We start from the raw sequence: 25199 nt of genomic DNA on the forward strand, positions 1-25199 counted from the left end.
ATTAAGTCTGCAAAATTGATGAACTAACACTTCGTAGACTTAATTACGCGTGTGAAGACGGACGTTGAATTGAATTTCCAGATAATTAATTTTTTAATGGCATCAACTTAATAATTAAGCTGCCGTCTAAACAAGACCAACTGTGGCTATATACTTAAGCAGATACGTAGGTCATCAAAATTCAACAGCCAAATACATGCATGTTATAGCCTTAATTTACTTATACGAAGACCCAAAATGGTCCTCAGTTGATTTAAAATCAGACAGTAGCCGAAATCTTAGGGTTTGAGTTCATATATGTATGGAAAATTGGGACGTACTAATCAAAGTGAGGCAAACTATTCCAAAAAAGACTCCAAGTCGATTGGTCAAAATTTTGGCGCGAAGGAGAAATCATGAATATCATGATGCTCTAGTTAAATAACGGCGTGTTTGATCTACCACAGCACGCAGTAAAGAGAGATATAGGTTGGGGATGATAACGATGTCTCTCTATTTATATGCCTCTATATCCACACACGTCTAAATCCAACCACCTTAAACATGCAAGCATGGACTTTCGAATATGCATGCCATGGATTACATGTGAAACCCTAACTAGCAATAAGTCGAGCTCTTTTGAAATTTACGTAAGTTTCTTTTGAAAACCCTACCGTTTGTGGTGGTGTTTTCCTTGAGAGAAATGAAAGCTGGCTTCCAAGTTTCATCTAAAGTTTGAAAAAAAAAACTAAATGGATCAAGTAATATAAGTATTGAAATTTCATCATGTGGGCAAAAAATTAAGTATTTTTTTCTGAATGGAATTGTTATTTCTTCGTCAACTTATACAAACATTAGAATCTAGTCTCTTGATTTCTTTCTTTTTATTTAATTAGTTGTATATTCAATTTACTTTTGAACATCAATTTAAAAGGCCTAAGTAATTAAATAACCTCTTGTTTCGTCATACAATTCATACCTAAAATGCATTTCACGAGGGAGCTGCAACAAATTAAAGTTTGAGTACTAAGAACAATTGAGAGTAAGTTGATTAAGTATTGTAGGACAACTTAACTTTAAACAAACTTGCACAAGAATCATCACTTTTCCTGAACTGATATGATAACAACAATGCAATAGGTTGTAACTCCGAGTGTTCAATCCAATGCCTATTAAAATTTTCTGTCTCTTATCTTTCTGTTCAAGAAAAGCAGGCAACATATACACGTCCTGTTATCCTTAATTAATCAGTAATAGTATATCCCCACTCCCCCAACTGATCGATTATCCCATGCAAGCTTAATAGCTTATACAAACGCGTTCTCTGGAAAACACCATATGCTTTAATCCAAATCTAATTTGCTGCTTTCCGGATGGTCTAGAATCCGTACATTTTGGAAATGAGACAACGATATAAATTGAATTGTTTCTGCTCTAAAAAATCACATGGAAATAATGGGAAAAAAAATTATTACTTAAGCACAAATAACACGGTGAGTGATCTAATGATCCAACCTTATTAGGCAGGCTAGGCAGTGGTCTCTGAACCCTAAAACGACACTATTGGAGATTTGGAGACAAAGACTCAACTCAACCCATCAATTATTCTCTGTTCTCTGATCAATTACTATATATATATATATATAGTAATTGATCAGAGAAGAGAACAGAGAATAATTGATATATTATAATTACGAATATTGGCACATATATGCCAATGCAATTGCTGCCATAATGTAGATTATTTTTATTCCAGACCACGATAATATTGAAAATCATGATGCATAAATCCATCACATGCATGTTCAAAAAGTTCGTAGAAGAAGGTTCTTTTTATGGTTTGGAAATTATGGCGCAGGACTGGACTATGTATGAAAAAAGTGCATTATGTTTTATATATGGAAAGGCGATCGTTTAAAACAACATTCAATCTTGAGCCATCATTATTTGCAAAAAAAAAAGAAATCTTGAGCCATCATTGCTTTGTGGAAATCTATGATGATACAATTATCGACTTGTGTAATCCTTGTAATAAACAAGTAGTATCTACGTTCAGGATTGGACGTGGTCTAAAAAGCGATGCCACTAGAATACCAACGTCAATGTGAAGAAGTACTTTGGCATATGTAGGAATATTTTACTACCGTCATTTAATTTCGATTCTGTCAAAACGGAATTAACTATGGTTTTATAAGCTGGAAACTAGGTTGAGAGTAGAAGACTTTTTAACTAGTGATTATGAAGCGTAATCTCACTATTCATCATATAAAGCGTATCATTTTAGGAGGCAAAACATTGCACCCTGATAACATTGCACATATGTGGAAACTTGAAAGACGAAAACGAATTGTTACAAGATTTTCCAGGCATTCGAGAAGGAGTATTTGTGCATATACAGCTAACTTTAGTTTGAACATAACAAGATAGACACATTTGAATACTTGTCACATATAACTAAATAGTGTCGGCCGCTCGGGCACAAAATTTAATCGTACAAATCAACTACACTGAAAATAAATAAATTAGTCCTCATAGCTATACAATATGAAACTAAATCTTACTGAAAAATTCAAAATTTGAAATAACCAACAATATAGATGTCACATATTTAAATCTCACTGACATGGTGTGATAGGCGGCCAGGGGTGCTAATAAAATAAAATTAAAAATTAAAAACTTGGCAGCTTTTTCTTCTTCCTTTTATTTTTATTTTTTTATTTTTATTTTTTTTTATGACATTTGCAAAACAAAAACTGAAAACTGAAACACAAACCAAGACATTTAAAGCTAACTCTAATCTCGTATTCACTTATTCAAATATGGAGCTAAACGAAATGCCGCCACCCCAAAACAGGCCACAACTACCCTCGAACAATGGAGGCGCTCAACACAACCACCTAGAACCAACAGTCCACCAACACCTAACAAAGCTTAATTAATGATACAAACCGTTGTAGTTTTTTTTTTTTTTTTTTTTTTTAATAAAGAGGATCAAAGGGTTTCACTCATGCTCCCATGGTGACTCGAACCCATGATTTCGTACATAGGTAGTGGGTGCTCTAACCACTGAACTAACACCACTTCGTCATACAAACCGTTGTAGTTATAAAAACTATGTGGATCGTACTGAAATCTAGATTTGGTCACCTAAGACAATTTGTTCTAAAGTGGGGATTTGAGAAGGTCGAATAACCTCAATACTACATTTAAGGTAATAGCTGACTATAGAGACTCAATTTTTTTTTTCTTTTGAAGGGAGTTGGAACCCAGCTTAACTGAAATGCTCAGCATCACGGCCGAATATTATTAATAATAGAAGGATGATTGTACAACAAGGGTATATATAACCGGTACTAGTGTAAGAATCCTCATAGAGTACATGTTGAATAATAACATGTTTCTCCTTCATCCAATACTCATCTAAATAAGAAAAACTAGCAAGATGTGTCAATCTACGTGTCACACTATTTGCTTCATGATTAATAGACTGTACCATTGATGAATAAATTTGTAATAATATTAGTGTCTATGGGACTGCTCTTTTCTTAATAATATTAGTATCGATATGGATTTCTAAATTTCATTTCACCAGTAAAAGCGGTGCTTTAAAAAGGGAAATGAAATGAAATTAAAAATAAAAGAGTAGCTGAAATTTAGGAATGATACGTGCGTATCAAGTACATATCGATCATACACTTTGATTGAATGTTTTAGTCTTAACATACATTTCTAATTAATTTGTATTTTTCTTCTTGGGTTCCTCTCGCTAAGTTCAGGTGAAGACGTCATGGCTTATTTGTTCCTCACTTGAACTTATTATCAAACACTTTCATAAGCATCTAAAAATGATACATATGCTTACGTACCAATCTTATTAGTGCTTGCAATTAAAAAATGAAGCCAGAAATATTGGAGTATTAGTCATGAGATTAGAAGTAAATTTCCAACATAAATGCGGTCAGCCAATTGAAAACAACCCCAAGAAAACAATAGCCTCTTATTATAAAAAGCATTGGCTTTTGTCCGCTCATTTTTTACTGCAAGTAAAACTACTAATACTTTTGCTCATTGTATGAAATTGTCGTCTGACAATATGAATGAAACGCGTCAGTCAATTACATGGCTTCATTTTATATGACTTCTCAAGTCCTACGAGATTTAAAGTCAAACTCCGCTACATTGGTCTTTCACAAGCTACGTCGTCGTTCCTCCATCTCACTCTATATATACCCCTCCACCCACATCGAGTTCCAACATTCCAACTACATCCCAAAATCCCAAACGCAAACCACAAACAAACACCATCACAGACCTGAAACACTGAGAAGTGAGCATCACTTTGAGCTTGAAAATGCCTACAAAAGCAATGAGAAGCCTCTTCTTTCACCCAAAAGCGCCATCTTTTTCATTTTCATCTCAGTCTTCCCCATCAAGAAGCTCAATTTCATTCCCAACCCCACAGAGCAGCAGGAGCGCTTGTTCTAACATTTCGGAGACGATGGTGGACGAGATGTTGGAAAACGCAGCCGTTATGATCATGAAATGGAACCCTGAATCCTCTGCATTCGGGAGACTCACCTCCTTATTCTACGAGAGCAAAAAGGAAGCTCAACAATACATCAAGTGCGTGAACGATCTCCAGAGAGTCATGCAATTCTTGGTCTCAGACGATCCCACCTCCGAAAAATTGGTTCACGCCCAGAGCCTCATGCAGATTGCAATGAAGCGGTTACAGAAGGAATTTTACCAGATTCTTTCTATGAACCGAGCTCAGTTGGACCCCGAATCAGTTTCGTCCCGGTCCAGGTCTTCCCGCTCCGCTTCCAGCACATCAGATGACGACATCGATGACGGAGAAGACAAGGATTTTGCAGGAGATACCATCTCCAATGTGGAACAAGCTTCTTCCATGGCCATGACTGACCTCAAATCCATAGCGGAATGCATGATCTCCTCCGGTTACGCAAAGGAGTGCGTTCACATCTACAATATGATAAGGAAATCAATCATAGACGAAGCTATGTATAAGCTCGGAGTGGAGAGAATTTCCTCTTCTCAGATCAATAAGATGGATAGGGAAATTCTCGAGCTCAAAATCCAGAGTTGGCTTAATGCGGTGAAGGTGTCTATGACAACACTCTTTTACGGGGAGCGAATCCTCTGCGACCACGTTTTTGCCGTCTCAAAATCCATCAGAGAGTCTTGCTTCGCTCACATAGCCAGAGAAGCCGCCACTCTTCTCTTCGGTCTTCCTCAAGTATTCGTCTCGAAGAGCAAGAAGAACTATCCAGAAGAATTCATCTTCCGTCTTCTCGACATGTACACCGCAATTTCCGAATACTGGCCGGAGATAGAATCTATCTTCTGTTTTGAGTCAACCGCCACAGCTCGGTCTGAAGCACTCAACTCGCTCATCCGACTCAGTGAGTCAGTTCGCTCAATGCTTTCCGAATTTGAGACTTCTATTCAGAAAGACTCGTCAAAATCCCCGGTCACCGGTGGTGGAGTCCATCCTCTGACTCTCCGCGTGATGAGTCACCTCTCTCTCCTCACCGATTACAGCAACGTGCTGGCCGACATTTTCATTGATTGGACACCTCCGGCGAAGCTGCCCCTGCCGGAGTCTGAAGACTCGTCGGTGTCGGCTATATCTCTCCGTATGGTTTGGCTCATCCTTGTCCTTGTCTGCAGGCTCGATGACAAAGCCAAACAGTACAAGGAAGTGTCCTTATCGTACCTCTTCCTCGCAAACAATCTCCAACACGTAATCTCAAAAGTCCGTACTTCAAATCTTCAGTTCCTTCTCGGCGAGGAGTGGATTTCGAAGCATGAAGCGAAGGTGAGACAGTTTGCGGCGAACTACGAGCGGTTAACTTGGGGAGTTGTGCTCTCAACATTGCCTGAAAATTTGTCAGCGGAGATGTCTTCGCAGGAAGCGAGGTTGATTTTCCGCAACTTCAATTTCAGTCTCGAGGAGACGTTTCAGAAACAGAAGTTAAATGTGGTAGCTGATGCGAAACTCCGAGACGAAATCAAGGCGTCGGTAAAAAAGAAGCTTGTCCCGGTTTACAAGGAGTTTTACGATACACATAAGGTTTCGGTTGGTAGTGTGAGAAATGTGGCGATGTACGTCAGAATAACTCCCGAAGATGTTGCACATTACTTATCGGACTTGTATTAAGGGAATGACGGATCCTCATGTTTTTTCGGCGAAGTTTTGTATCTAATCGCCGGCACAGATGTATAGAGAAAAATTGAAAATAGATCGATGAAAACTGTAGAGTGATTCATTATGATTGTTAATATTGTTCAAGGACTTACTCTGTTCTTAATGATTGTCAGCTTTTTTTTCTCTTTTTTTTTTCTTTTTTTTTACGAGCACGTAGTCGAATTTCTCAACACTGAAGAGCCCAGCTTAACTCTGTAATGAGCTCGCTCAAACAATACTAGGTTGCCTAGCCTATCTGTGAATTAAGAAGTTTGAAAGTGCATGGTCTTGATGTTGAACTGTTGAATTCATGAAGAGCATGTATATAATCCTTAAACTCATTAATAATCTAAGGAACGCTCGCTGAAAGCAAGCCTACACTAAGCAAGCTAACCTCGCTTCCTATTTTTGCCAGCACGCAATTGTGGTACAAAAACAAACTAGAAACATCTTACAGAAGCATATAGAGATTAAACCCTACTCAAGAATAAGACTTGCATCCAGAATGACTTCTAAGAAAGAAACCTAAAACAATGCCAACTCCTTCCCCTTAGGGTCAGGATTAGCACCATCTTCTACAGCTAACAACCTCGGCAGCAGGTTGGTTTTCTTGCTATTTTTTAGAGTTTTCTTCTGCTCCTCATCCTTCTTGACTGTTTTATTCTTTCTCGCAGTATCATATGGCAGTTTGTTGAGACTGCTTACAGGGCAACCACGTTTTCTCTTTGGTTGATCATTAGTGCTAGGAGTCGCCTCAATAAGCCCCATAGTTGTTGCATCCAATTTTTTCTTTCCCATAGCCAAACTAAGACGAAGCTTCTTTGGAGAGATAATTACCTCGTCATCATCACGAGGACGACGCAGCTTAGTAATCGGTGGCACCTCTTGTCTTGATTCCCCAATATCCCTGATCTGTATCTGCCTTCGAACCCAACCCATTTGCACCACGGTTTGTGGCAAAAATGCTTCTAAAATAGACCGAGGGACTTGTGCCTTAAAGACTAAAGTTGGACCATGAGGCTAAACCCTAGTTGCCTCGGTGCTTGTTTCTGGCTCTCCACGCAGCACCGCCAAAGCAGAAGGCGGCTCCACATACCAACAGATCCCTCCTTTTCCTCTAGTAACTCAAGCTCAGAACATGGTAACCCGACGTGTGTAACTCATCTTCCACACCGTTCAAACATCTTATCGTACTTAAAGTACCATGAACTAAACGACATTTTCAACCTAGAAACGACACTTGAGCAGCAGCGGCCTTATATAATCTATCTCAACCCGAATCCGCAACACCTTGGTCTGGAAAGCCACCCTATCATACTCCATGAACTCACCAAGCGTGCTTCCAATGAGACGCATGATTCGCTCGGATCGGAAAGCCGGAGGAAACCCCATCAACGTCATCCAATACGATGACTTTTGCAGCTGGATTGACATCACCGGGCTCACACCATTATATTCCGCTAAAACAATCGGGGCTCGATTGAATCCCCAAGGGCCTCCTTTCCAAACCCTAGTTCGATCTACCAGATCTGAAAACGATATCAGAGCACGGTCATCCTCCCCAGCTTCTTCGACACGCATCATGCCATTGATCCTCCACGCTGACCTAAACATGCCCAGAAAAGAGCAGCGCGTATACTCCCTAGCAGTTAGAAGCTTTCCAAGCATAAACACTTCCGGCAGACGAAGTCCCTTGGACAGATGAAGATCCACATGTCGTTTCCCTTCCGCAATGGCAAGGGAAGAGGCAAGACTGGCTGCCATCACATCAACAGAGGACATGCTGCGTTGAAAAGTTCTCACAGACTCAAAAAACCCTAACCCTAGAGGAGAGCAGAGTTTTGCGGCTTCCAGTATGTGTAGATAACTACCATGCTAACTCTTGACAGTCTACAAATAATTAATTACCAACATCGAGCAGAGCAAAATATGTGAAACCTTGTCTTGCATATGAAATTTGAAGAACCAAAGCAGGATTTGGGCAATCAACGATGAGTTTTATTGCAGAGCACGCTGGCTCTCCATGCACAACAGAGAAGAAAGGTCACAAGGCCGCAAGGGTTGGCTGATAGGAGCATTTTAATGTGATATTTTAATAGTTAATTCCTCACATTTTGCTTAGTTAATTCCTTAACTGAATCGATTTTTAATTCAATTTCTATTTTTAGGTACATTGGAGTAAATGAAGGTGAAATGAGCGTTAGGTCCATAATTACCTGGAAATGATGGAGAAAAATGGAAATGTACTAAAAGATCAATTTTACACATATTCCTACTCCGGCTAGGAGAAACCAAGCCAAGCAAAGAAGAAGGAGCGGCCGCCTGACCAAATGAACTTCAAATGAGCTGAAACCTTCCAGATCCATTCTAGACACCCAAAGGATCATTTCTTATGAAGAGTACCAGAGAAAAATATGAGTGGAAGGCCTTCAAACAATCAGCCCAATTTTCTACAGAAGCAAAACCGGAAAACTGGACCTGTAAGAGGTCCAGCAGCATTTTCGGCCCAACCACATGGATTGAAGCTCTGAAAATTTGTCAGGATGATCTACACTCATAGTGGAACATTTCATATGAAGAAGTCGAAGGCATATAATGAAGTCTTGTTGGAGAAATAATTGAAGGAATAAAGGGGAAGAAACTGACCTGAAAACAGCTCAACACCACATATTCATGTTTCCCACCCACATGAAGAAAGCTAGATGCTTTTCTCTTTTTCCTTGGATATATTTTTTCTACAATCTCTTTAACAGATCATCATCACTTCCATGTTGCTGCACCTTCATGCTTTGCTTTCATTTCATCATTTCTCTTTCTTTTCCATATTTTACAAATCACTTTCATACTCCACTTTCATTATTTTTCTTCCACTCATCATTTCACTCTTCTTTTTCTTCCCTATATAAACACCTTCTCCTCTCATTCTAAAACACATTCCTTCATCCATTTCATCTCCTTGTCTCACCATTTCCTCTCCATTTTCCTTAGTCACCAATTCCTTCATCCATTTCATCTTCTTTGTCTCTCCATTTCCTTTCCATTTTGCTTCTCCATTCTCTAGTTGCAAAGTTCTGCGTTTTCAAGCAAGGAGAGGAAGAAGAAGAAGGAGCCGTGAAGATCATATCCTCCATCATCCACCTTGAAGGCTTGCTTCCAAGATTCAAGATCCAACCATCTAGCTCTCCATCTCCATCTCCCCTCACGGTGTAATTCATTCTTTTTCCTTGTAATGATCTTTTGTTTTCCTTGTTTGAATTCATATGAACTTGTTTCTAGTTAACAATAATGTTTAGGGCAAAGTTTAAGCCCAATTTCTATGTTTAAATAAAGTTTTCGAATTCTATAATTGTGATTATAAGTTGCTTATGTGAGTTTGTTCGATTAAATTTGCTTTACAGAAAACTTTTATATGTTTATCTTGTTTGGGTCGACACTTATAGGATTTGCATGTAATTGGTGCTAGGTTTAAGAACATGAAATCGACTTTTCGTTTTGTGTAACTTGAATCAAAAGTAGTAAAGGTTCTGGACAAGAATCGAATTTAATTGAAGAGGATTGCAATTAGGTGGACTTTTCCATAACTAAGTTGTACACTTGAGTTGATAGCCTTTCTCTATGTCTAATGCGTTGAACATGTCATGATTGACTAGCTTTCTAGGGCTTGATTGCATGTTTGATAGGATTAATCTAGGTGCTTTCACTTAGATTAATTAGCATTGAAAAGTAAAATATGGGAAATTGTTTGCTTTTAACGTTTCACATGATCAACTCCTCTCTCATGACTTGGAAGAACAATTATAGGGTTTGAATCAAATTTGATTACATGGAATTGATTTTGATCTTTGTTCCTTGCGATCCACCCTTGTATATATGTTTTTACATTTTCTTTATTTTATTTATCTTAATTTTCAATTCTATAATTCTTAAACCCCCCTCCCTTTTTATTTTGTTACTTGTATATATTTTTATTCTTTATTTTATTTTTGTAAATAATACTTTTATTTATTTGTTTCACAATTACAAGTGTACCCTCAATCCCCGGATAGAACGATCCCTATTTGCTTATACTACTAACGATATTTTCAGGGTTAAATTATGCGCTTGCTTTTAGCGACATCAATTTTTGGCGCCGTTGCCGGGGATTGAAAAATCACTTGCTAAATTGTATCATTTATTGTATATATTTGTTGTATATAAATTGTTTGAAACTTAGTTTAAATTAACTAGGATGTTATTTATATTATTGAACACGAATTTTAATTGTAGGTTGTAAATTGAGAGGAATAGGTGAAGTCTCTTTTGTTAATATTGGCCTAAACCCCTTATTGGTACCTAGCTCAGGTCCCTTAAGGTTGAGGGCGGCCTTTATTAACACTTGTTGAACTGTCTTCACACTTATGAACTTTTTCATCTTAGTAAGTATAGCCTATGTGAAATGGTGTCTAGGAAGGGGACAACGTTCATGACGGGTTTTTGAATCCAGAAGTGCTTGCAAATGGGCATAAACCACAATGTGGGAGTAGCTCATGCCAAAATGGATTTTTCCTCTCGTGTTCGTCCTCCCCCACCTGGCCATTTCAGTAAGGTTGCCCAAACGATTTGAAAGGGAGTTTGTGTCTAGGCGACTATACTTGGGCCGCACGTCCACTTGATTTACCGCTTGGAATTTGATTCGATATCAATAATGTTTATAATAAAAGAAATACTTGTGAATACTCTATACGTGTAAATTATTTTGTTGTTTCACACTTTAAACTTGTAAAAATATTTTTCACGTTTTATACTCACTTGAGTACTTAACTTGTGTCTTATATACAATATACTTGTTAATTATACTTGTAGTTTGTAATTAATAGTTATACTTGTTTTTATTTTGTATTTCTTTGTTAATTATAGTTACTAACTTTATTTAATGTAGGTACCGTCTGGCTGCAAGACGTAAAATACAAGCGCTACTTGGGAGGCAACCCAATTCAGAATATAATCAGATTTGCTTTCTCTTTCCCTATCTCTTTTTATTTTTTTCTTTAGTTTTTATTTTAGGATTTGTTTTCGTAAATGTCTTCTATCTATGCTTACTTATTTCATTGCATGCTTTTAATTGATTACATTGAGGATAATGCAATATTTAAGTGTGGGAGAAGGGATTTATATTTTTGTCTTTCATTTTGAGTCCTATATATATATATATATTTTTTTTTTTGTCTTTTATTTTTGAGTCCTATATTTAAAAAAAAAATTAAAATAAAATAAAATAAAATAAAATATATATATATATAATATTAAAAAAAAAAAACTGCATTTATTCAGTCTTATTAAATTCAGCTATTTACAAAAAAAAAAAAAAAACTTTATACACTATACTAAGCTATGTCTGCATTTCCGTAGGAGTTGAGGCTGAGCTCAAGGGAAATGCGAGAGTCACCGCCATAGCCGCTACCTCCCTCGGAAGTAGTCTTCATGTTGCCAAAGATGTCCTCACCATGCATGGGGAATAGTGGAAGGGTTTCAATCTCCTGGTGATCTCCTCCTCGTTGTTCCATGAAAGATTGTCCTCCTGTTGTGCTAAAGGAGGCAGTACTGGTATTAGTGTTGAAGGGTGAGGAGGAATATGGGTCAACACCATAGCCGACACGTGACCCAAAGTTTAGATCAATGGATCTACCATCATCAGTAGAACTAGTGGATCCAAAATTGAGATCGAGAGATCCACCAACCGGAACGTTCCGAAATTCCTTCAACTTCTGCCTCTCACGAGCCTTGAGGTTCTGGAACCAAAAGAAGACGTTTTTGTCCTCGATCTGCCCATACTGTTTCAGATGAAGGCAGATCTCTTGAATCTGCTCTGGAGTTGGGTACTTAAAACCCTTATCATAGTAAAGGCCCTTGAGGATTCTTAGTTGAGGCGGTGTGGGAGCCCACCGGTTACTACTCCCGGCTGCTTGGATGCTTCCTCCCTCCTCGGTTGGTTGCTGGACTTGTAATTCCATTTGTTGCTGGGTTTGTAACTCCATTAGTTGCAGAGTTCGTGGTTCCATGTTGATGAAGAAAGGATTTGAGTTTCGAAAGAAAGGCTGAAGGGTTGAGAGAGAAAGGCTGGAACTCGGAAGAATTTTCTTTTGGAGTGAACAGTCGCTCAGAATGCACCTATTTATAGAACGAGTGAGCAGATCTCCACCGTTGGATCGACGATCTCTAAGATTAAATCTACGCGTTGGATTAAAGTCACCCGAAAACACGGAAAAGTTGTTGGCTCGTGAAGGACACGTGGGGGAACCAAACTGATCTCGAGGAGCTGTGACAGACAAGCTACAGCCGAAAGCAGGTTTAATTGCCGTGAATCAAGGAAAAGAAAGGACGCGTGGGGGAATCAAACGAATCTCGAGGAGCCGTGACAGACAAGCTATAGCCGAAAGCATGCCATAAATCCAGGAAAAGAAAGGAATATTTACACGTGGGGGAGTTTCTTGGGCCGTGAATTGTCATAACTCTTCTCCTTCCCGGAGAAGCTTTGTTAAAACCGTGTGCCTGTTGAGATTTCTACCCTATTTTGTGCTTTACATTTACATCCTTTTTTGTCTCCTCCAGATTTTACTAAGGTTTGTCTAAGCGTGCAGTTTCAAATTCCTTCTACTTCCTCATGGCTCGAACCAAGGTTACTCCTCGCAGGGGCGTCAATCAACACCGTATTCTCTCTTTGGAGGAAGAAGGTCGTCAAGCGGCCACTAGAGCTGGGCTTACTCGTCCATGGGACCATCGTCCTATCCGTGAGCGTACCCGCAGTCCCCCTCCTCTGCCTCGTCGCTCTCCCAGACTGCATCCCGGAGAGTCTTCTTCCTCACCAGCTGCTCGTGCTCCTCGGCCTATGGCCACCCAGGAAAGTTTGTCGGATTCGATTGATGATTTGCGCTCCTCTCTCCGCGATGGTATTATGGTGACAGATTGGAGAGTCAATTGCATGATCGATTACATCTCTGAGATGAACTGCTCTTTGATCCGCTGTCACACTGCAATAAACAAGCTTGCTCAGGAAGTCAATAACTTGCAGAGTTATCCTCCTGGGTTTCCTCGCAAGGACGCTACTGCATCACAACATGAGGACCAGCCTCCGAAGGCTGAAACCAGCAAGAGGGCTGCCACTCGCCCGCATACCGCTCCTCCAAAGGAGTAAATGGAGGTACAAGCCTAGGCTGAAAGACTTTAAACATTAAGCGCTGCATTGGAGGCAACCCATTTCAACTGTAGCTGTGGAGGAGACATCAAACGCAGATTTGCTTTCTTGAACTCTTCCTTCTATTTTATTTTCATGAATTTTAAGTTGTTTTAGGTTTCGTTGTGTTAACTTTCTCTTCTATGCTTGATTTATGCTTTGCATGATTTATATTTGTTTATACATTGAGGACAATGCATGAATTAAGTATGGGGGAAGGATTATTGCTTTATTATGTTTTTAGTAGTTAGTATATATAAAAAAAAAAAAAAAAAATAGTTGATGTTGGATTGTGTTTTTATTGTGTTTTTAATTGATGTTGTGATACACTAAGGTATATTGGATTAAACATAGTCTTGAAAAAGGGTAGCTGTTTCAGTCCCATTGCACATCGAGACTCCCTGTTCCCGTACCTAAGTGTTGAAATTAAATTAATTTAAAAAAAAAATGTTGGTTTTAGAGTGTTTTTGTTTGTTTGAGTTTTAGGATGCCCCTAACGTCTAGGATGAACATGTCTCTGAATTCATGGCTGAAGGTTTTCACAATCAAAATAGAACTTAATTGAATTCTGTGGTTAATCGACATTGTGATGTTTGTATGAAGATTTGAGATAGGATTGTAACTTGGTTCATTAAGCATGCTAGGATTAAGTCTGATTCATTTGACCCAAAATGAGTTTTTGTGCTAAAATACTTTCTTTTCGAGTGCTTATTGATAATTCTAGAATTTCGTGGCTGTATTTGCAAAACCTCATCATTCTTTGGAAATCCAATGATCATGTGCCATAGATTTTAATGGACTAGAGAGTACTAGAACTCGGCTGTTGTGACTGTCAAAACTTGTATGCCATAATATGCCCTGATCTTGGATAGGATAGAAGGCATTAGGGTAACCACCATAGCCAAACAAGCATGTGTCCCCAATTGTGCCCTTCGTGGGACTCCTTAGAATGAACCCCTTTGAGCCTACGTTGAAAACCTTTGTTTCATCACCCTCACTACCCTACCATGAGCTTAGTACAGGATAGCTCTACCCTTATCTTAAGGACTTAGTAGAGCATGACATAGTACGTAGGAGTGACGATGAAAGACAAGTGTGGGGTGGGGAAAATCCAAGAAGAAAAAAAAAAAAATTTGCCTTGAAAAAAAAAAGAAAGAAAGAAAGAAAAGCGGCAAAAGAGAAGAAAAATTGAAAAGAAAACTCTTGGGAAAATGTTGAAGTGTGGTTTTGGACTTGCAAATTTGTAGAAGGCTCAAAGTTGAAAATTATGCCTTTGTCCATTCCCATGCTGGTTAGAGTGAAGGTTTGGCCCAAAACAATGATATTTGGTCTACAAAAATAATGACATAAGGTGGTCCTTATATGCTCTGCTAGGTCCTTAGGATTTTTTTTGTATCCTTAATCTTCATTTTGAAAACCCTAGCTTAGCCCCATTACAACATGTTTTAAGTGCTGACTTGATCCTTGAGATGGGCAGTCTTTGGTTAGTGGAGTCAGTTACGCAGTCGAGCTTATGGTTTAGGTCCATTTGTGCACTCAGTCATTTCATGAGGTCTTTAAAAATTCTTCACAAAATGTGTTTATTGATGAAATATGCAAGCTGTTTGTTGCCTTACAATTTGTTCTCTTGCATATACTTGAGTGTGAAGCTTTTAAGCATAGCCATTTCTGAGAGAAAAATCGAGAGTATGCCCTGTGAGTTTGGATTGGACTTGTTCGAAACATGCTATCATTCACTGTATAACTTAAGTTCTCCATATCTTGCTTAGTCATATGAATGTCACAGGTTTATTAACCATGGAATTATCTTTGTGATTTTGATTAAGTGTTTAACGTGAAAGCCATGAGTTTGGAGTCTCTGAGACAGCAGTTAGGAGCAATAGAGTCATTTACTTGCTTTTTGTCAAGTCTTTGTTCTGTTTTGGATTTTTTTTTTTTTTTTTTTACTAAGGGATTAGCAAAAGCTAAGTGTGGGGGAATTTGATAGGAGCATTTTAATGTGATATTTTAATAGTTAATTCCTCACATTTTGCTTAGTTAATTCCTTAACTGAATCGATTTTTAATTCAATTTCTATTTTAGGTACATTGGAGTAAATGAAGGTGAAATGAGCGTTAGGTCCATAATTACCTGGAAATGATGGAGAAAAATGGAAATGTACTAAAAGATCAATTTTACACATATTCCTACTCCGGCTAGGAGAAACCAAGCCAAGCAAAGAAGAAGGAGCGGCCGCCTGACCAAATGAACTTCAAATGAGCTGAAACCTTCCAGATCCATTCTAGACACCCAAAGGATCATTTCTTATGAAGAGTGCCAGAGAAAAATATGAGTGGAAGGCCTTCAAACAATCAGCCCAATTTTCTACAGAAGCAAAACCGGAAAACTGGACCTGTAAGAGGTCCAGCAGCATTTTCGGCCCAACCACATGGATTGAAGCTCTGAAAATTTGTCAGGATGATCTACACTCATAGTGGAACATTTCAAATGAAGAAGTCGAAGGCATATAATGAAGTCTTGTTGGAGAAATAATTGAAGGAATAAAGGGGAAGAAACTGACCTGAAAACAGCTCAACACCACATATTCATGTTTCCCACCCACATGAAGAAAGCTAGATGCTTTTCTCTTTTTCCTTGGATATATTTTTTCTACAATCTCTTTAACAGATCATCATCACTTCCATGTTGCTGCACCTTCATGCTTTGCTTTCATTTCATCATTTCTCTTTCTTTTCCATATTTTACAAATCACTTTCATACTCCACTTTCATTATTTTTCTTCCACTCATCATTTCACTCTTCTTTTTCTTCCCTATATAAACACCTTCTCCTCTCATTCTAAAACACATTCCTTCATCCATTTCATCTCCTTGTCTCACCATTTCCTCTCCATTTTCCTTAGTCACCAATTCCTTCATCCATTTCATCTTCTTTGTCTCTCCATTTCCTTTCCATTTTGCTTCTCCATTCTCTAGTTGCAAAGTTCTGCGTTTTCAAGCAAGGAGAGGAAGAAGAAGAAGGAGCCGTGAAGATCATATCCTCCATCATCCACCTTGAAGGCTTGCTTCCAAGATTCAAGATCCAACCATCTAGCTCTCCATCTCCATCTCCCCTTACGGTGTAATTCATTCTTTTTCCTTGTAATGATCTTTTGTTTTCCTTGTTTGAATTCATATGAACTTGTTTCTAGTTAACAATAATGTTTAGGGCAAAGTTTAAGCCCAATTTCTATGTTTAAATAAAGTTTTCGAATTCTATAATTGTGATTATAAGTTGATTATGTGAGTTTGTTCGATTAAATTTGCTTTACAGAAAACTTTTATATGTTTATCTTATTTGGGTCGACACTTATAGGATTTGCATGTAATTGGTGCTAGGTTTAAGAACATGAAATCGACTTTTCGTTTTGTGTAACTTGAATCAAAAGTAGTAAAGGTTCTGGACAAGAATCGAATTTAATTGAAGAGGATTGCAATTAGGTGGACTTTTCCATAACTAAGTTGTACACTTGAGTTGATAGCCTTTCTCTATGTCTAATGCGTTGAACATGTCATGATTGACTAGCTTTCTAGGGCTTGATTGCATGTTTGATAGGATTAATCTAGGTGCTTTCACTTAGATTAATTAGCATTGAAAAGTAAAATATGGGAAATTGTTTGCTTTTAACGTTTCACATGATCAACTCCTCTCTCATGACTTGGAAGAACAATTATAGGGTTTGAATCAAATTTGATTACATGGAATTGATTTTGATCTTTGTTCCTTGCGATCCACCCTTGTATATATGTTTTTACATTTTCTTTATTTTATTTATCTTAATTTTCAATTCTATAATTCTTAAACCCCCCCTCCCTTTTTATTTTGTTACTTGTATATATTTTTATTCTTTATTTTATTTTTGTAAATAATACTTTTCTTTATTTGTTTCACAATTACAAGTGTACCCTCAATCCCCGGATAGAACGATCCCTATTTGCTTATACTACTAACGATATTTTCAGGGTTAAATTATGCGCTTGCTTTTAGCGACATCATTGGCCCGAATGAAAACCTAAATATATCTACAAAAAATCAACCAAATCTGTAATCATACAAAATTGTGTAAATAAATGTAATTTGTTAAATAAAATTAAAAAGAACATTCTACTAATCGAATGGTTAAATATTTTTCAATTTGGCTAAATTTTAATTTGTAGAATAATTGCTAAAAAATAAATTGTTTAAATTATTAAACTACATGCTAAAAATTTAAAAAAAAAACACACTAAAGATGTCCTCTCTCTATATATTTTGTCTTGTGTGTATGTAAAGAAAAAAAAGAAAAAGATTGGTTGTGCCAATGACAAATATGAAATTGTTAAACTAAAGCTTCTGCTGAATTTTTTGGATTAACATTGTTGAAACGCGCGTTTAGAGCTGTCAATTCCAACACGACTCGAAACCCGCACGAAATAAAGAGGGTTGAACCCGGATGATTAAAAAGCGGGTCAGCCGTGGGTCAACCTGCCATGACCCATTTAATAAATGGGTCGGCCATGGGTCAACCTGCCAACACGAAGTGAACCCGTATAACCCGATTATGCTATAGTTCATCTTGAAATTTTGGACGTTGGGAGTATTTGATCATAGGATTAGACAATTTGAAATACTTTGCGTTATAATCATTGGATTTAATTATTTATGAATCATATATAATAATTTATATTATTCGTCTTGTGGAGTTTTTAGTGAATTTAATCAATTTATACATTTTTTAGTTAAATTGGTCGCATTGTTAACCCTTAAATGAGTCATTTTGTCTACGACCTATTTATTAAATGGGTTAAGCGAGTTGGTAACATGTAACCCGTTTAATAAATAGGTTGAGTTTGAGTTTAAATTTTTGACACGATTATTAAATGGGCTTTGAGTTTGTCTCCTGCGACACAATAAATACCTTGACCCGACAAGACTCATTGATAGCCCTACGCGCGTCAAGATCATGCAAGGCTTTTTAGAAAATTTAGGTCCGTATTGTCCAAAAAAAAAATCTAGGTTTGCTATTTGCCGAGCAATTTCAATCCCACTTGTAACGAGACTCGTGACCTACATTCTTTTCAGTTCCCTTTCATATCAGCTCAGCTTTTTCGTGGAGATGGCTATTAGGAAGGCCCTGTGAGGGACTCATATATTTGCCACGAAAGGACCTCCTTGGAATATTATTCTATTCTTACATCAAATATTGGCCACGAAAAGAACCTCCTTGGAATATTATTCCGTCAATAAATATTGGTGAGCCCTAAAATTCAACGTTTGGAAGACTACACCACGTGTCCACTCACAAAATTTTCAACCGAATCTCATTTAAGGCTATGATGCATATATACAGGTCGATGCAAAGTTTGATCACTTCAATACTACTACTCATTCAGCTTAAATAGAAAAGATATTGGGGAATAAGAAGCAACGTTTGCTCACTTATATTCTGACTAATTGATCGTTCGTTTATGAAAGAGTACCAATATTTTTTTCATTTCTTCTATTTATTTTTCGTGAATATAATCACGCAACTCATAAGTTATTCTAGAAATAAATTTTTGTTTTTTACATTAGGGTGTGTTTGGATGAAGAATGAATTATTATGGTTGTTTGATGTACTGTAATATTACAATTAATGAATTCTCTCTCAAGATTTGCAAAAACGAATACGGTTCTCATTTGTAATTGGTCAGTAATTAAAGTAAATTATTGTTCATATACATATTCGTTTTGATATGAGAAGTTAAATTATGCTGAGCATCGAAGATTTAGCGCTCAAAGTTGTAATATTTTTAATATGTACTATAACAATATTGCACTGCAAGAATTTCAATCACATCAATTGCCATCAATACATGATCTGAATAAATTATTCACCATGAAATTTCAATTTGTTGTACCACTTATGATTAATTTTGTACATCAAGTAATCAATGTTGATGGGAGACTTGGCCATTACATATTTTTCACAAATAATTGAGAAAATAAAACTTTGAATAGAAAAACCCTAGAAGAAAAAACGCGCTCCTTGTCAGAAGCTATAGTCTTCGCCCTCCATCCAGTGGCGTCTCCAAGTGATGCTGTTGTCGAATGGGATTATCTTAGAGGCCTTCTTAGCTTATTGGCTTTGGGTGCGGCACTAAAGCCTAGCTCTATTCAAGATAACGGCAAGGGAGCTGGCGGCTAGTGACGAGGCCGTATTTCAGGTAAGCGAGTCAGCGACTGGATCTAATTGGCGCGCGGTGGTGGGTGGCTACGGATGGATTGATCAGCGCCGTCCACAGCCTTCATATTGGCTATGCAGTCGTTTGACTGTGGAAGGGAGACAAGGTTTTTGGATGCTTGAAACCAATAGGCGACATGTGATAGAAATCCAGATCGAAGTGGATCGGATCTGGTGGGTATTTGGTCTGGGGACGGGTGGTGCTGGATTAATAAGGGTAGGTTGGTACTGTGGTGGGTGTTCTCGCATGAGAGCTGGGCTAGGTAGTCGAAGCTGCCCTTGGCTAGTGGTGCGACTGTTTGCCTCAAAATTGTCTCGGCTGAAGTAAGAGGCTAAAAGGGATTTGAGGTCCAATTGTCCTTCTAGATTGCGCGGGCGTGCCAACTTGTGGTCGATTGCCCGAGCGAGGTTTTGATATGATTTGTTAGATCGATCTAACTTTTTTCAAGTGACTGTTGGTTGAGGGAAAAAAGCATTCTCCTGGGTTCTCTTGCCTCTTTTGCAATGATTTTCAGCGTTTTCACCGATGTTGCTTCTCTTTTTTATTTTTTTGATATATGTTGCAGAAAGTAAAGGTGCGTAAGTTTTTTTTTTTAAATATCGAAAAATCAATGAAAAATATAAATTGCGCGAAATTTAAAGGCCCTGAAGAGTAAATTGCAGGAATAATAAAGTGACTGAAAAAGCGCCCATAATTTCTTGCTATTTATAGCTTTATTCTCCTTGATTTGATATATATATATATATATATATATAATTTTTTTTTAATAACCTGATTTGATATTCTATGCAAGGTGGGTTCCTAAGTCCAAAAACCATGATCTATTTTGAATATAATCCGGACAAAAGTTTTTGTTAACTGCGGTCCAATGTGTAGGCATCCACATGAGCTTACTTTCTTATATAAGCATGATGAGTCAATTTCTACTTTTTCACATACCGAATTTACCCATAAAAATATTACTTAAAACAATCAATAATTTATCAGTAAATTAATTGAGAGTTAATGTTGTTTTCTAATTAATTTGATATTCATAAAAATCATACCAATTATAATATGTCATCAGCACAACAAAATCCTTAATTGATGCATAGTCATTAAAAAATTTATAACTTAAATAAAATGATCATACCTTACCATCATTTTTCAACACCCTATATCTTCTCTCTTTTCTTCTCCTTTATTCTCATCACTTTCTTCTTGTTTTTACACCTTCAATGTAGAATTGTCATGTTGTTCAACTTCATTATACAATCAAATAGATATTTCAGATGGATATTCATAAGAAGGTTTTAATCCATCTAAAGAGGTAATATTCTACATTGTGCATATCTACCTTTGCATCTTAAGATAAATCGTACAAAGGAGAGATATTCTGGAAAGGGGGATGCATTTTTCATATCTTAAGGGAAAGGCAAGTTGCAATGGGTTTTTTTTTTTCTTTACCTTTTGATTAGGAACAATGTTAAACTAAGTTGCTTTTTTTCATTACTTGTGCATAGATATCTTTGTAATTTTGATACCTAGTACAAAGATACTTTCTTAAGGGGAAAGCCAAGCTGCAATGATTTTTTTTTCCTGCCCTTTTATTAGGAACCATGTTTAAACTACCTTGCTCTTTTTTCGTTTCCTTGTGTGCATATATATATATATATATATATATATATATATATATATATATACAGATCCTATCCAAAGCGAGGCATCGCTTTGAAATTTCAGAGCGAGGTTAGGGTTTAGGGTCACTTTTCGGTCGCATATCCACATCTCAACCGTTCAGTTTTTAGGTACTAATGTATAGATCATCTCTGCAAAATTTCAATGAAATTGATGGTCTTTAAGGCATCTAACTCGCTTAAACCAATGGACGAACTGAATCTGTCCAACCTGAACCGTACTAGCTTTAAGGCAGTTATCAATGCCTTAACGACCATCAATTTGGCTGAAATTTTGTAGAGATGATCTATACATTAGTACCTAGAAACTGAACGGTTGAGATGTGGATATGCGACCAAAAAATGACCCTAAACCCTAACCTCGCTCTGAAATTTCAAAGCGATGCCTCGCTCTGGATAGGATCTGTATATATATATATATATATATATATATATATATATATTTGTACTTTTCATGTTTTCATACATATTACAAAGATAATATTCTAGAAATGGAGATCCATTTTGCATATCATAAAAAAAGGTAGAGTAGTGTTGGTTTCTTTTTCCCTACCTATTAATTAGGAATAATATTGAAACTTGACCATGGACTAGTCTATTATTATGTCTCTAAGTATTGTTGTGTCGTTAAAATTTTGGGTCAGTTTTTCAAGGCAAGATGCATGCATGCTTGTATTGCTTTTATGGGTGATATTCTACCTTCTCTATAAAGGTAAGATTTTGGGTGAGTTTTTCAAGGAAAGATGCATGCTTGTATTTATTTTATTAGTAATATTCTACCTTCTCTATAGATTCTTTTGCACATTAATATGCCTAAAACAAATGTATGATATTTTTGAGATTTTTTGAAAGGAGTTCATCACGTTTATCTTAATTATAGGTACACAAAATGCATTGTCAATGAGTTAATTTACCTTTAGATTAGGTATGGTATGTTTTCTTTTGCCTGAAAATGTTTTACATGTTGTTTTGATACTTTAGGTAGATTAAATTCAAATTCAAAAGTTAAAATTTAGAGTAACAAATGAAAAAAAAAAAAGGGATTTTAATTTGTTTTATTTATTTACTTGAAAGGGTAAAATAGACAAATGACAGTAGTTAAAGGACCGCAAATAAAAGCAAAAAATAGATGGACTGCATCTAATTATCACCTACCAAATTAGACTTGGAATCAATAACCTCATTATTTTTTAAGTTGCTACCATTTCTTAGTAGGACAAGATGGGCTTTGTCCCTGTCTGCGCACCTTGAGTATTGTGTCTGGCTTGCATTGTCAAATGATCACATCTTCTTAGTGACAGGAAGAATTAAACTGAGTGTCACTGAATTTATTTTGTTGGTGGCGCAACATAGTGGGAAAGCTGGTATTGGTGTATTATGACTTCAAGTGAGCATTATCTTTCAGGTATGTCTCCAAAATTGTAAAGTAAATAGAGTAATAAGTCGTGCACTCCTTGATAATTAGTGCGTGTTAGAATACACATGATTAGTACGTAGAGACTTTTGATATTATTATGTGAGGTTCTCTTAAGGCTTATTGTCATATGGGGTTTAGGTGCTATGACCCTCCTTATATTCTATGGTTTTATTATTAATGATTAAAACTTAAGGACGGCTTTTTGGCCCTACCTTAAAATAAATAAAATAAAATAAAATAAACAGTGTCGATTGTTGAAAAATAAAGGTTGAAAGGAAACACTAGCCTTTTCAAAACAGTTAGGATTTTAAGATGTAAGTGTTGAAAATTCAGTTCTAGCACTCCACCTACGAATTAAGCTCGTGTTTTATTTTTAAATTTTTTTATAACCGATAACGGATTAGACGATATTAGTTTTTCGGAGGTAGACGATGTAGGGAACAAGTCCCACCCTCAATTCCAAATGAGAAGAGTTTACCACACTCTGGGAACCCACCGTCCATTCTCTTATCATAAAATTTTATTAATGAAAAAGCTAAAATTACAAAAACATGGGACAAAAATGTACCCCCAAATACAATGTAGAAAAATAAAAGAAGATGGAAAAATTGAATTTCATCTACTACTCTAAAAAGGTTACAACATAACCATAAAAAATAATAGATGAGCATAAAGCTCATTAACCATAAACATGTGGTGCCGCAGTAAATCCTTACTTCAATGGAACTATAAGTCCACCAACTTTTAGCCATCATGCTGATAGTGAAAACCCAAGTCATCCATTCGAAGAAAAAGACAGAGAGAGCAGGTGGTGGAACCTCATACCATACCAACGAAGAAGAAGCAAAACCTAAGTTCGCCATTCTATTTGCAACAGTATTCCATTCACGAAGAATATGAGAGCAATAAAAGGACATTGATTGGATGAGTGATAAACAATTTAACCATGCAATACGAAGAGGCTATGTTGGAGACAAGGAAGAAGAGGTAATGCATGCAAGAACAATAGTAGAATCACTCACTCTCAAGCCAAATGTAGTGCCAACCAAACTTAAAAGCATACTCAATTCCAAGAATAACTCCCATTAATTCAGCGAAGAAGGCAGTTTGGTTACCACCAATGTAATGACCATTACTATCTCTAGACACACCACCATAAGCGTTGCAGTGGAAATTATTCTATGCATCGACGGTGCAAATGACCCAACACTTATAAGATGATCTCAACCCTTGATATTTATAATTAATATTTTTATTAATAACGTAAGAGTGTATTTAATATAATCTAACCATCCATTTATGTCGGTGCAAGTGCATGTCGGTGCACTGAATCGTCTCATAGCGTTTGCAAGCGTTGCAGGCCCACGACAAAAAAAAAAAAAAAACTCGTGTTGTTATTAAATGCTTTGATTGATTAGTCGCACTCATTATATGATGACTTTGGCTAGCTACAAGCACGCAAATTGAGTGATCGTTCATCTATGATTAATATTTGTTCAGTAGCAAGAGTTTTGTATTTATAAATGAAAGGTTTTGATTTCGAGTCAACAACAACCAAGTTGTATGATTATAAATGATCGAGTAGTCGTTGATTACTATTATACGAGTTTCCAAAACGTCCCGTTGTAGTTTGGTGTGAAAGTGGTGCCAGGAGTGTTTGCATGTCTAACAGTACTTGATTTTAACTCCACAATACATTGGCCAGCCAGGTGCCTATATTTTAACGTCACAATTACTGACTTTTGATTTTGATTAGTAACCATCTCTTAGTTGTTGAGATGCACACGTACACATTGTTTGAAAATCATTAGGACAATCTACAAGACGACGCAGAAGATTTTGGACAATATCTAATACCGTTTGATTTCAAACTCACCTCATAAACATGAGCCCAATATTTTTTTATTCTTCACAGTAGAGGAGTCTCTAATGCAAGATTTTATTTTCGAGTGTACTGTTTTGTTAAGCTCGTCGAATGAAGAAGTGGCTCGTTAATCCCTTTGACTAAAAAGTACTTTTAATTTGAAGAAAGGTGTCTCTTGCTAATTCCCTTCTTCGATCAGTTCAAATAATACAATAAACGTCAAGATTTATCAGATAATTGAAATCCAACCGTCATATATCAAGACAATAATGTCATTATAATTGTTGAAAAGGGAGGGATCGACTACCTGCTTTGCCGTCCACTGCATGTTTGTCTGTTGGACCTTCCACTAAACCTAAAAGCTTAAGCTGCAAAGTGCATCGTTTTAGTTGTAAATATTCTTTGAGTTATTGAGTAAAAGGAGTATATTATCGAATTAAGTAGGATTTTCTTTCTCTGTCCTAAATTAATTAGAGATTTACTTACCTATTGTAAACATGTTGTATCACTACAGATGCCCCATTTCAAAGAAGAACAAATACATCAGCAAATTCTTCAATACAGTGTTTAGTGTTGTTTCGCAATCTCTCCGTAGGCTTCAGA

General features: G+C 36.8%; 1 protein-coding gene across 1 annotated transcript; it reads left to right on the forward strand.

The window, feature by feature from the left end:
• The first annotated feature begins 4214 nt into the window (after positions 1–4214).
• On the forward strand, positions 4215–6311 carry LOC112194729 (exocyst complex component EXO70H1). Its single transcript, XM_024334949.2, has one exon. It carries the CDS (start codon positions 4331–4333, stop codon positions 6158–6160), a length of 1830 nt encoding a protein of 609 aa, XP_024190717.1. The 5' UTR covers positions 4215–4330; the 3' UTR covers positions 6161–6311.
• Positions 6312–25199: the final 18888 nt, after the last annotated feature.

The sequence above is a fragment of the Rosa chinensis genome, chromosome 3, assembly GCF_002994745.2.
Source record: "Rosa chinensis cultivar Old Blush chromosome 3, RchiOBHm-V2, whole genome shotgun sequence".
Taxonomy (NCBI): Eukaryota; Viridiplantae; Streptophyta; class Magnoliopsida; order Rosales; family Rosaceae; genus Rosa; species Rosa chinensis.

Coding starts and splice junctions, on each gene's coding strand:
- LOC112194729 (XM_024334949.2), top strand. CDS start 4,331: ATGCCTACAAAAGCAATGAGAAGCCTCTTCTTTCACCCAAAAGCGCCA.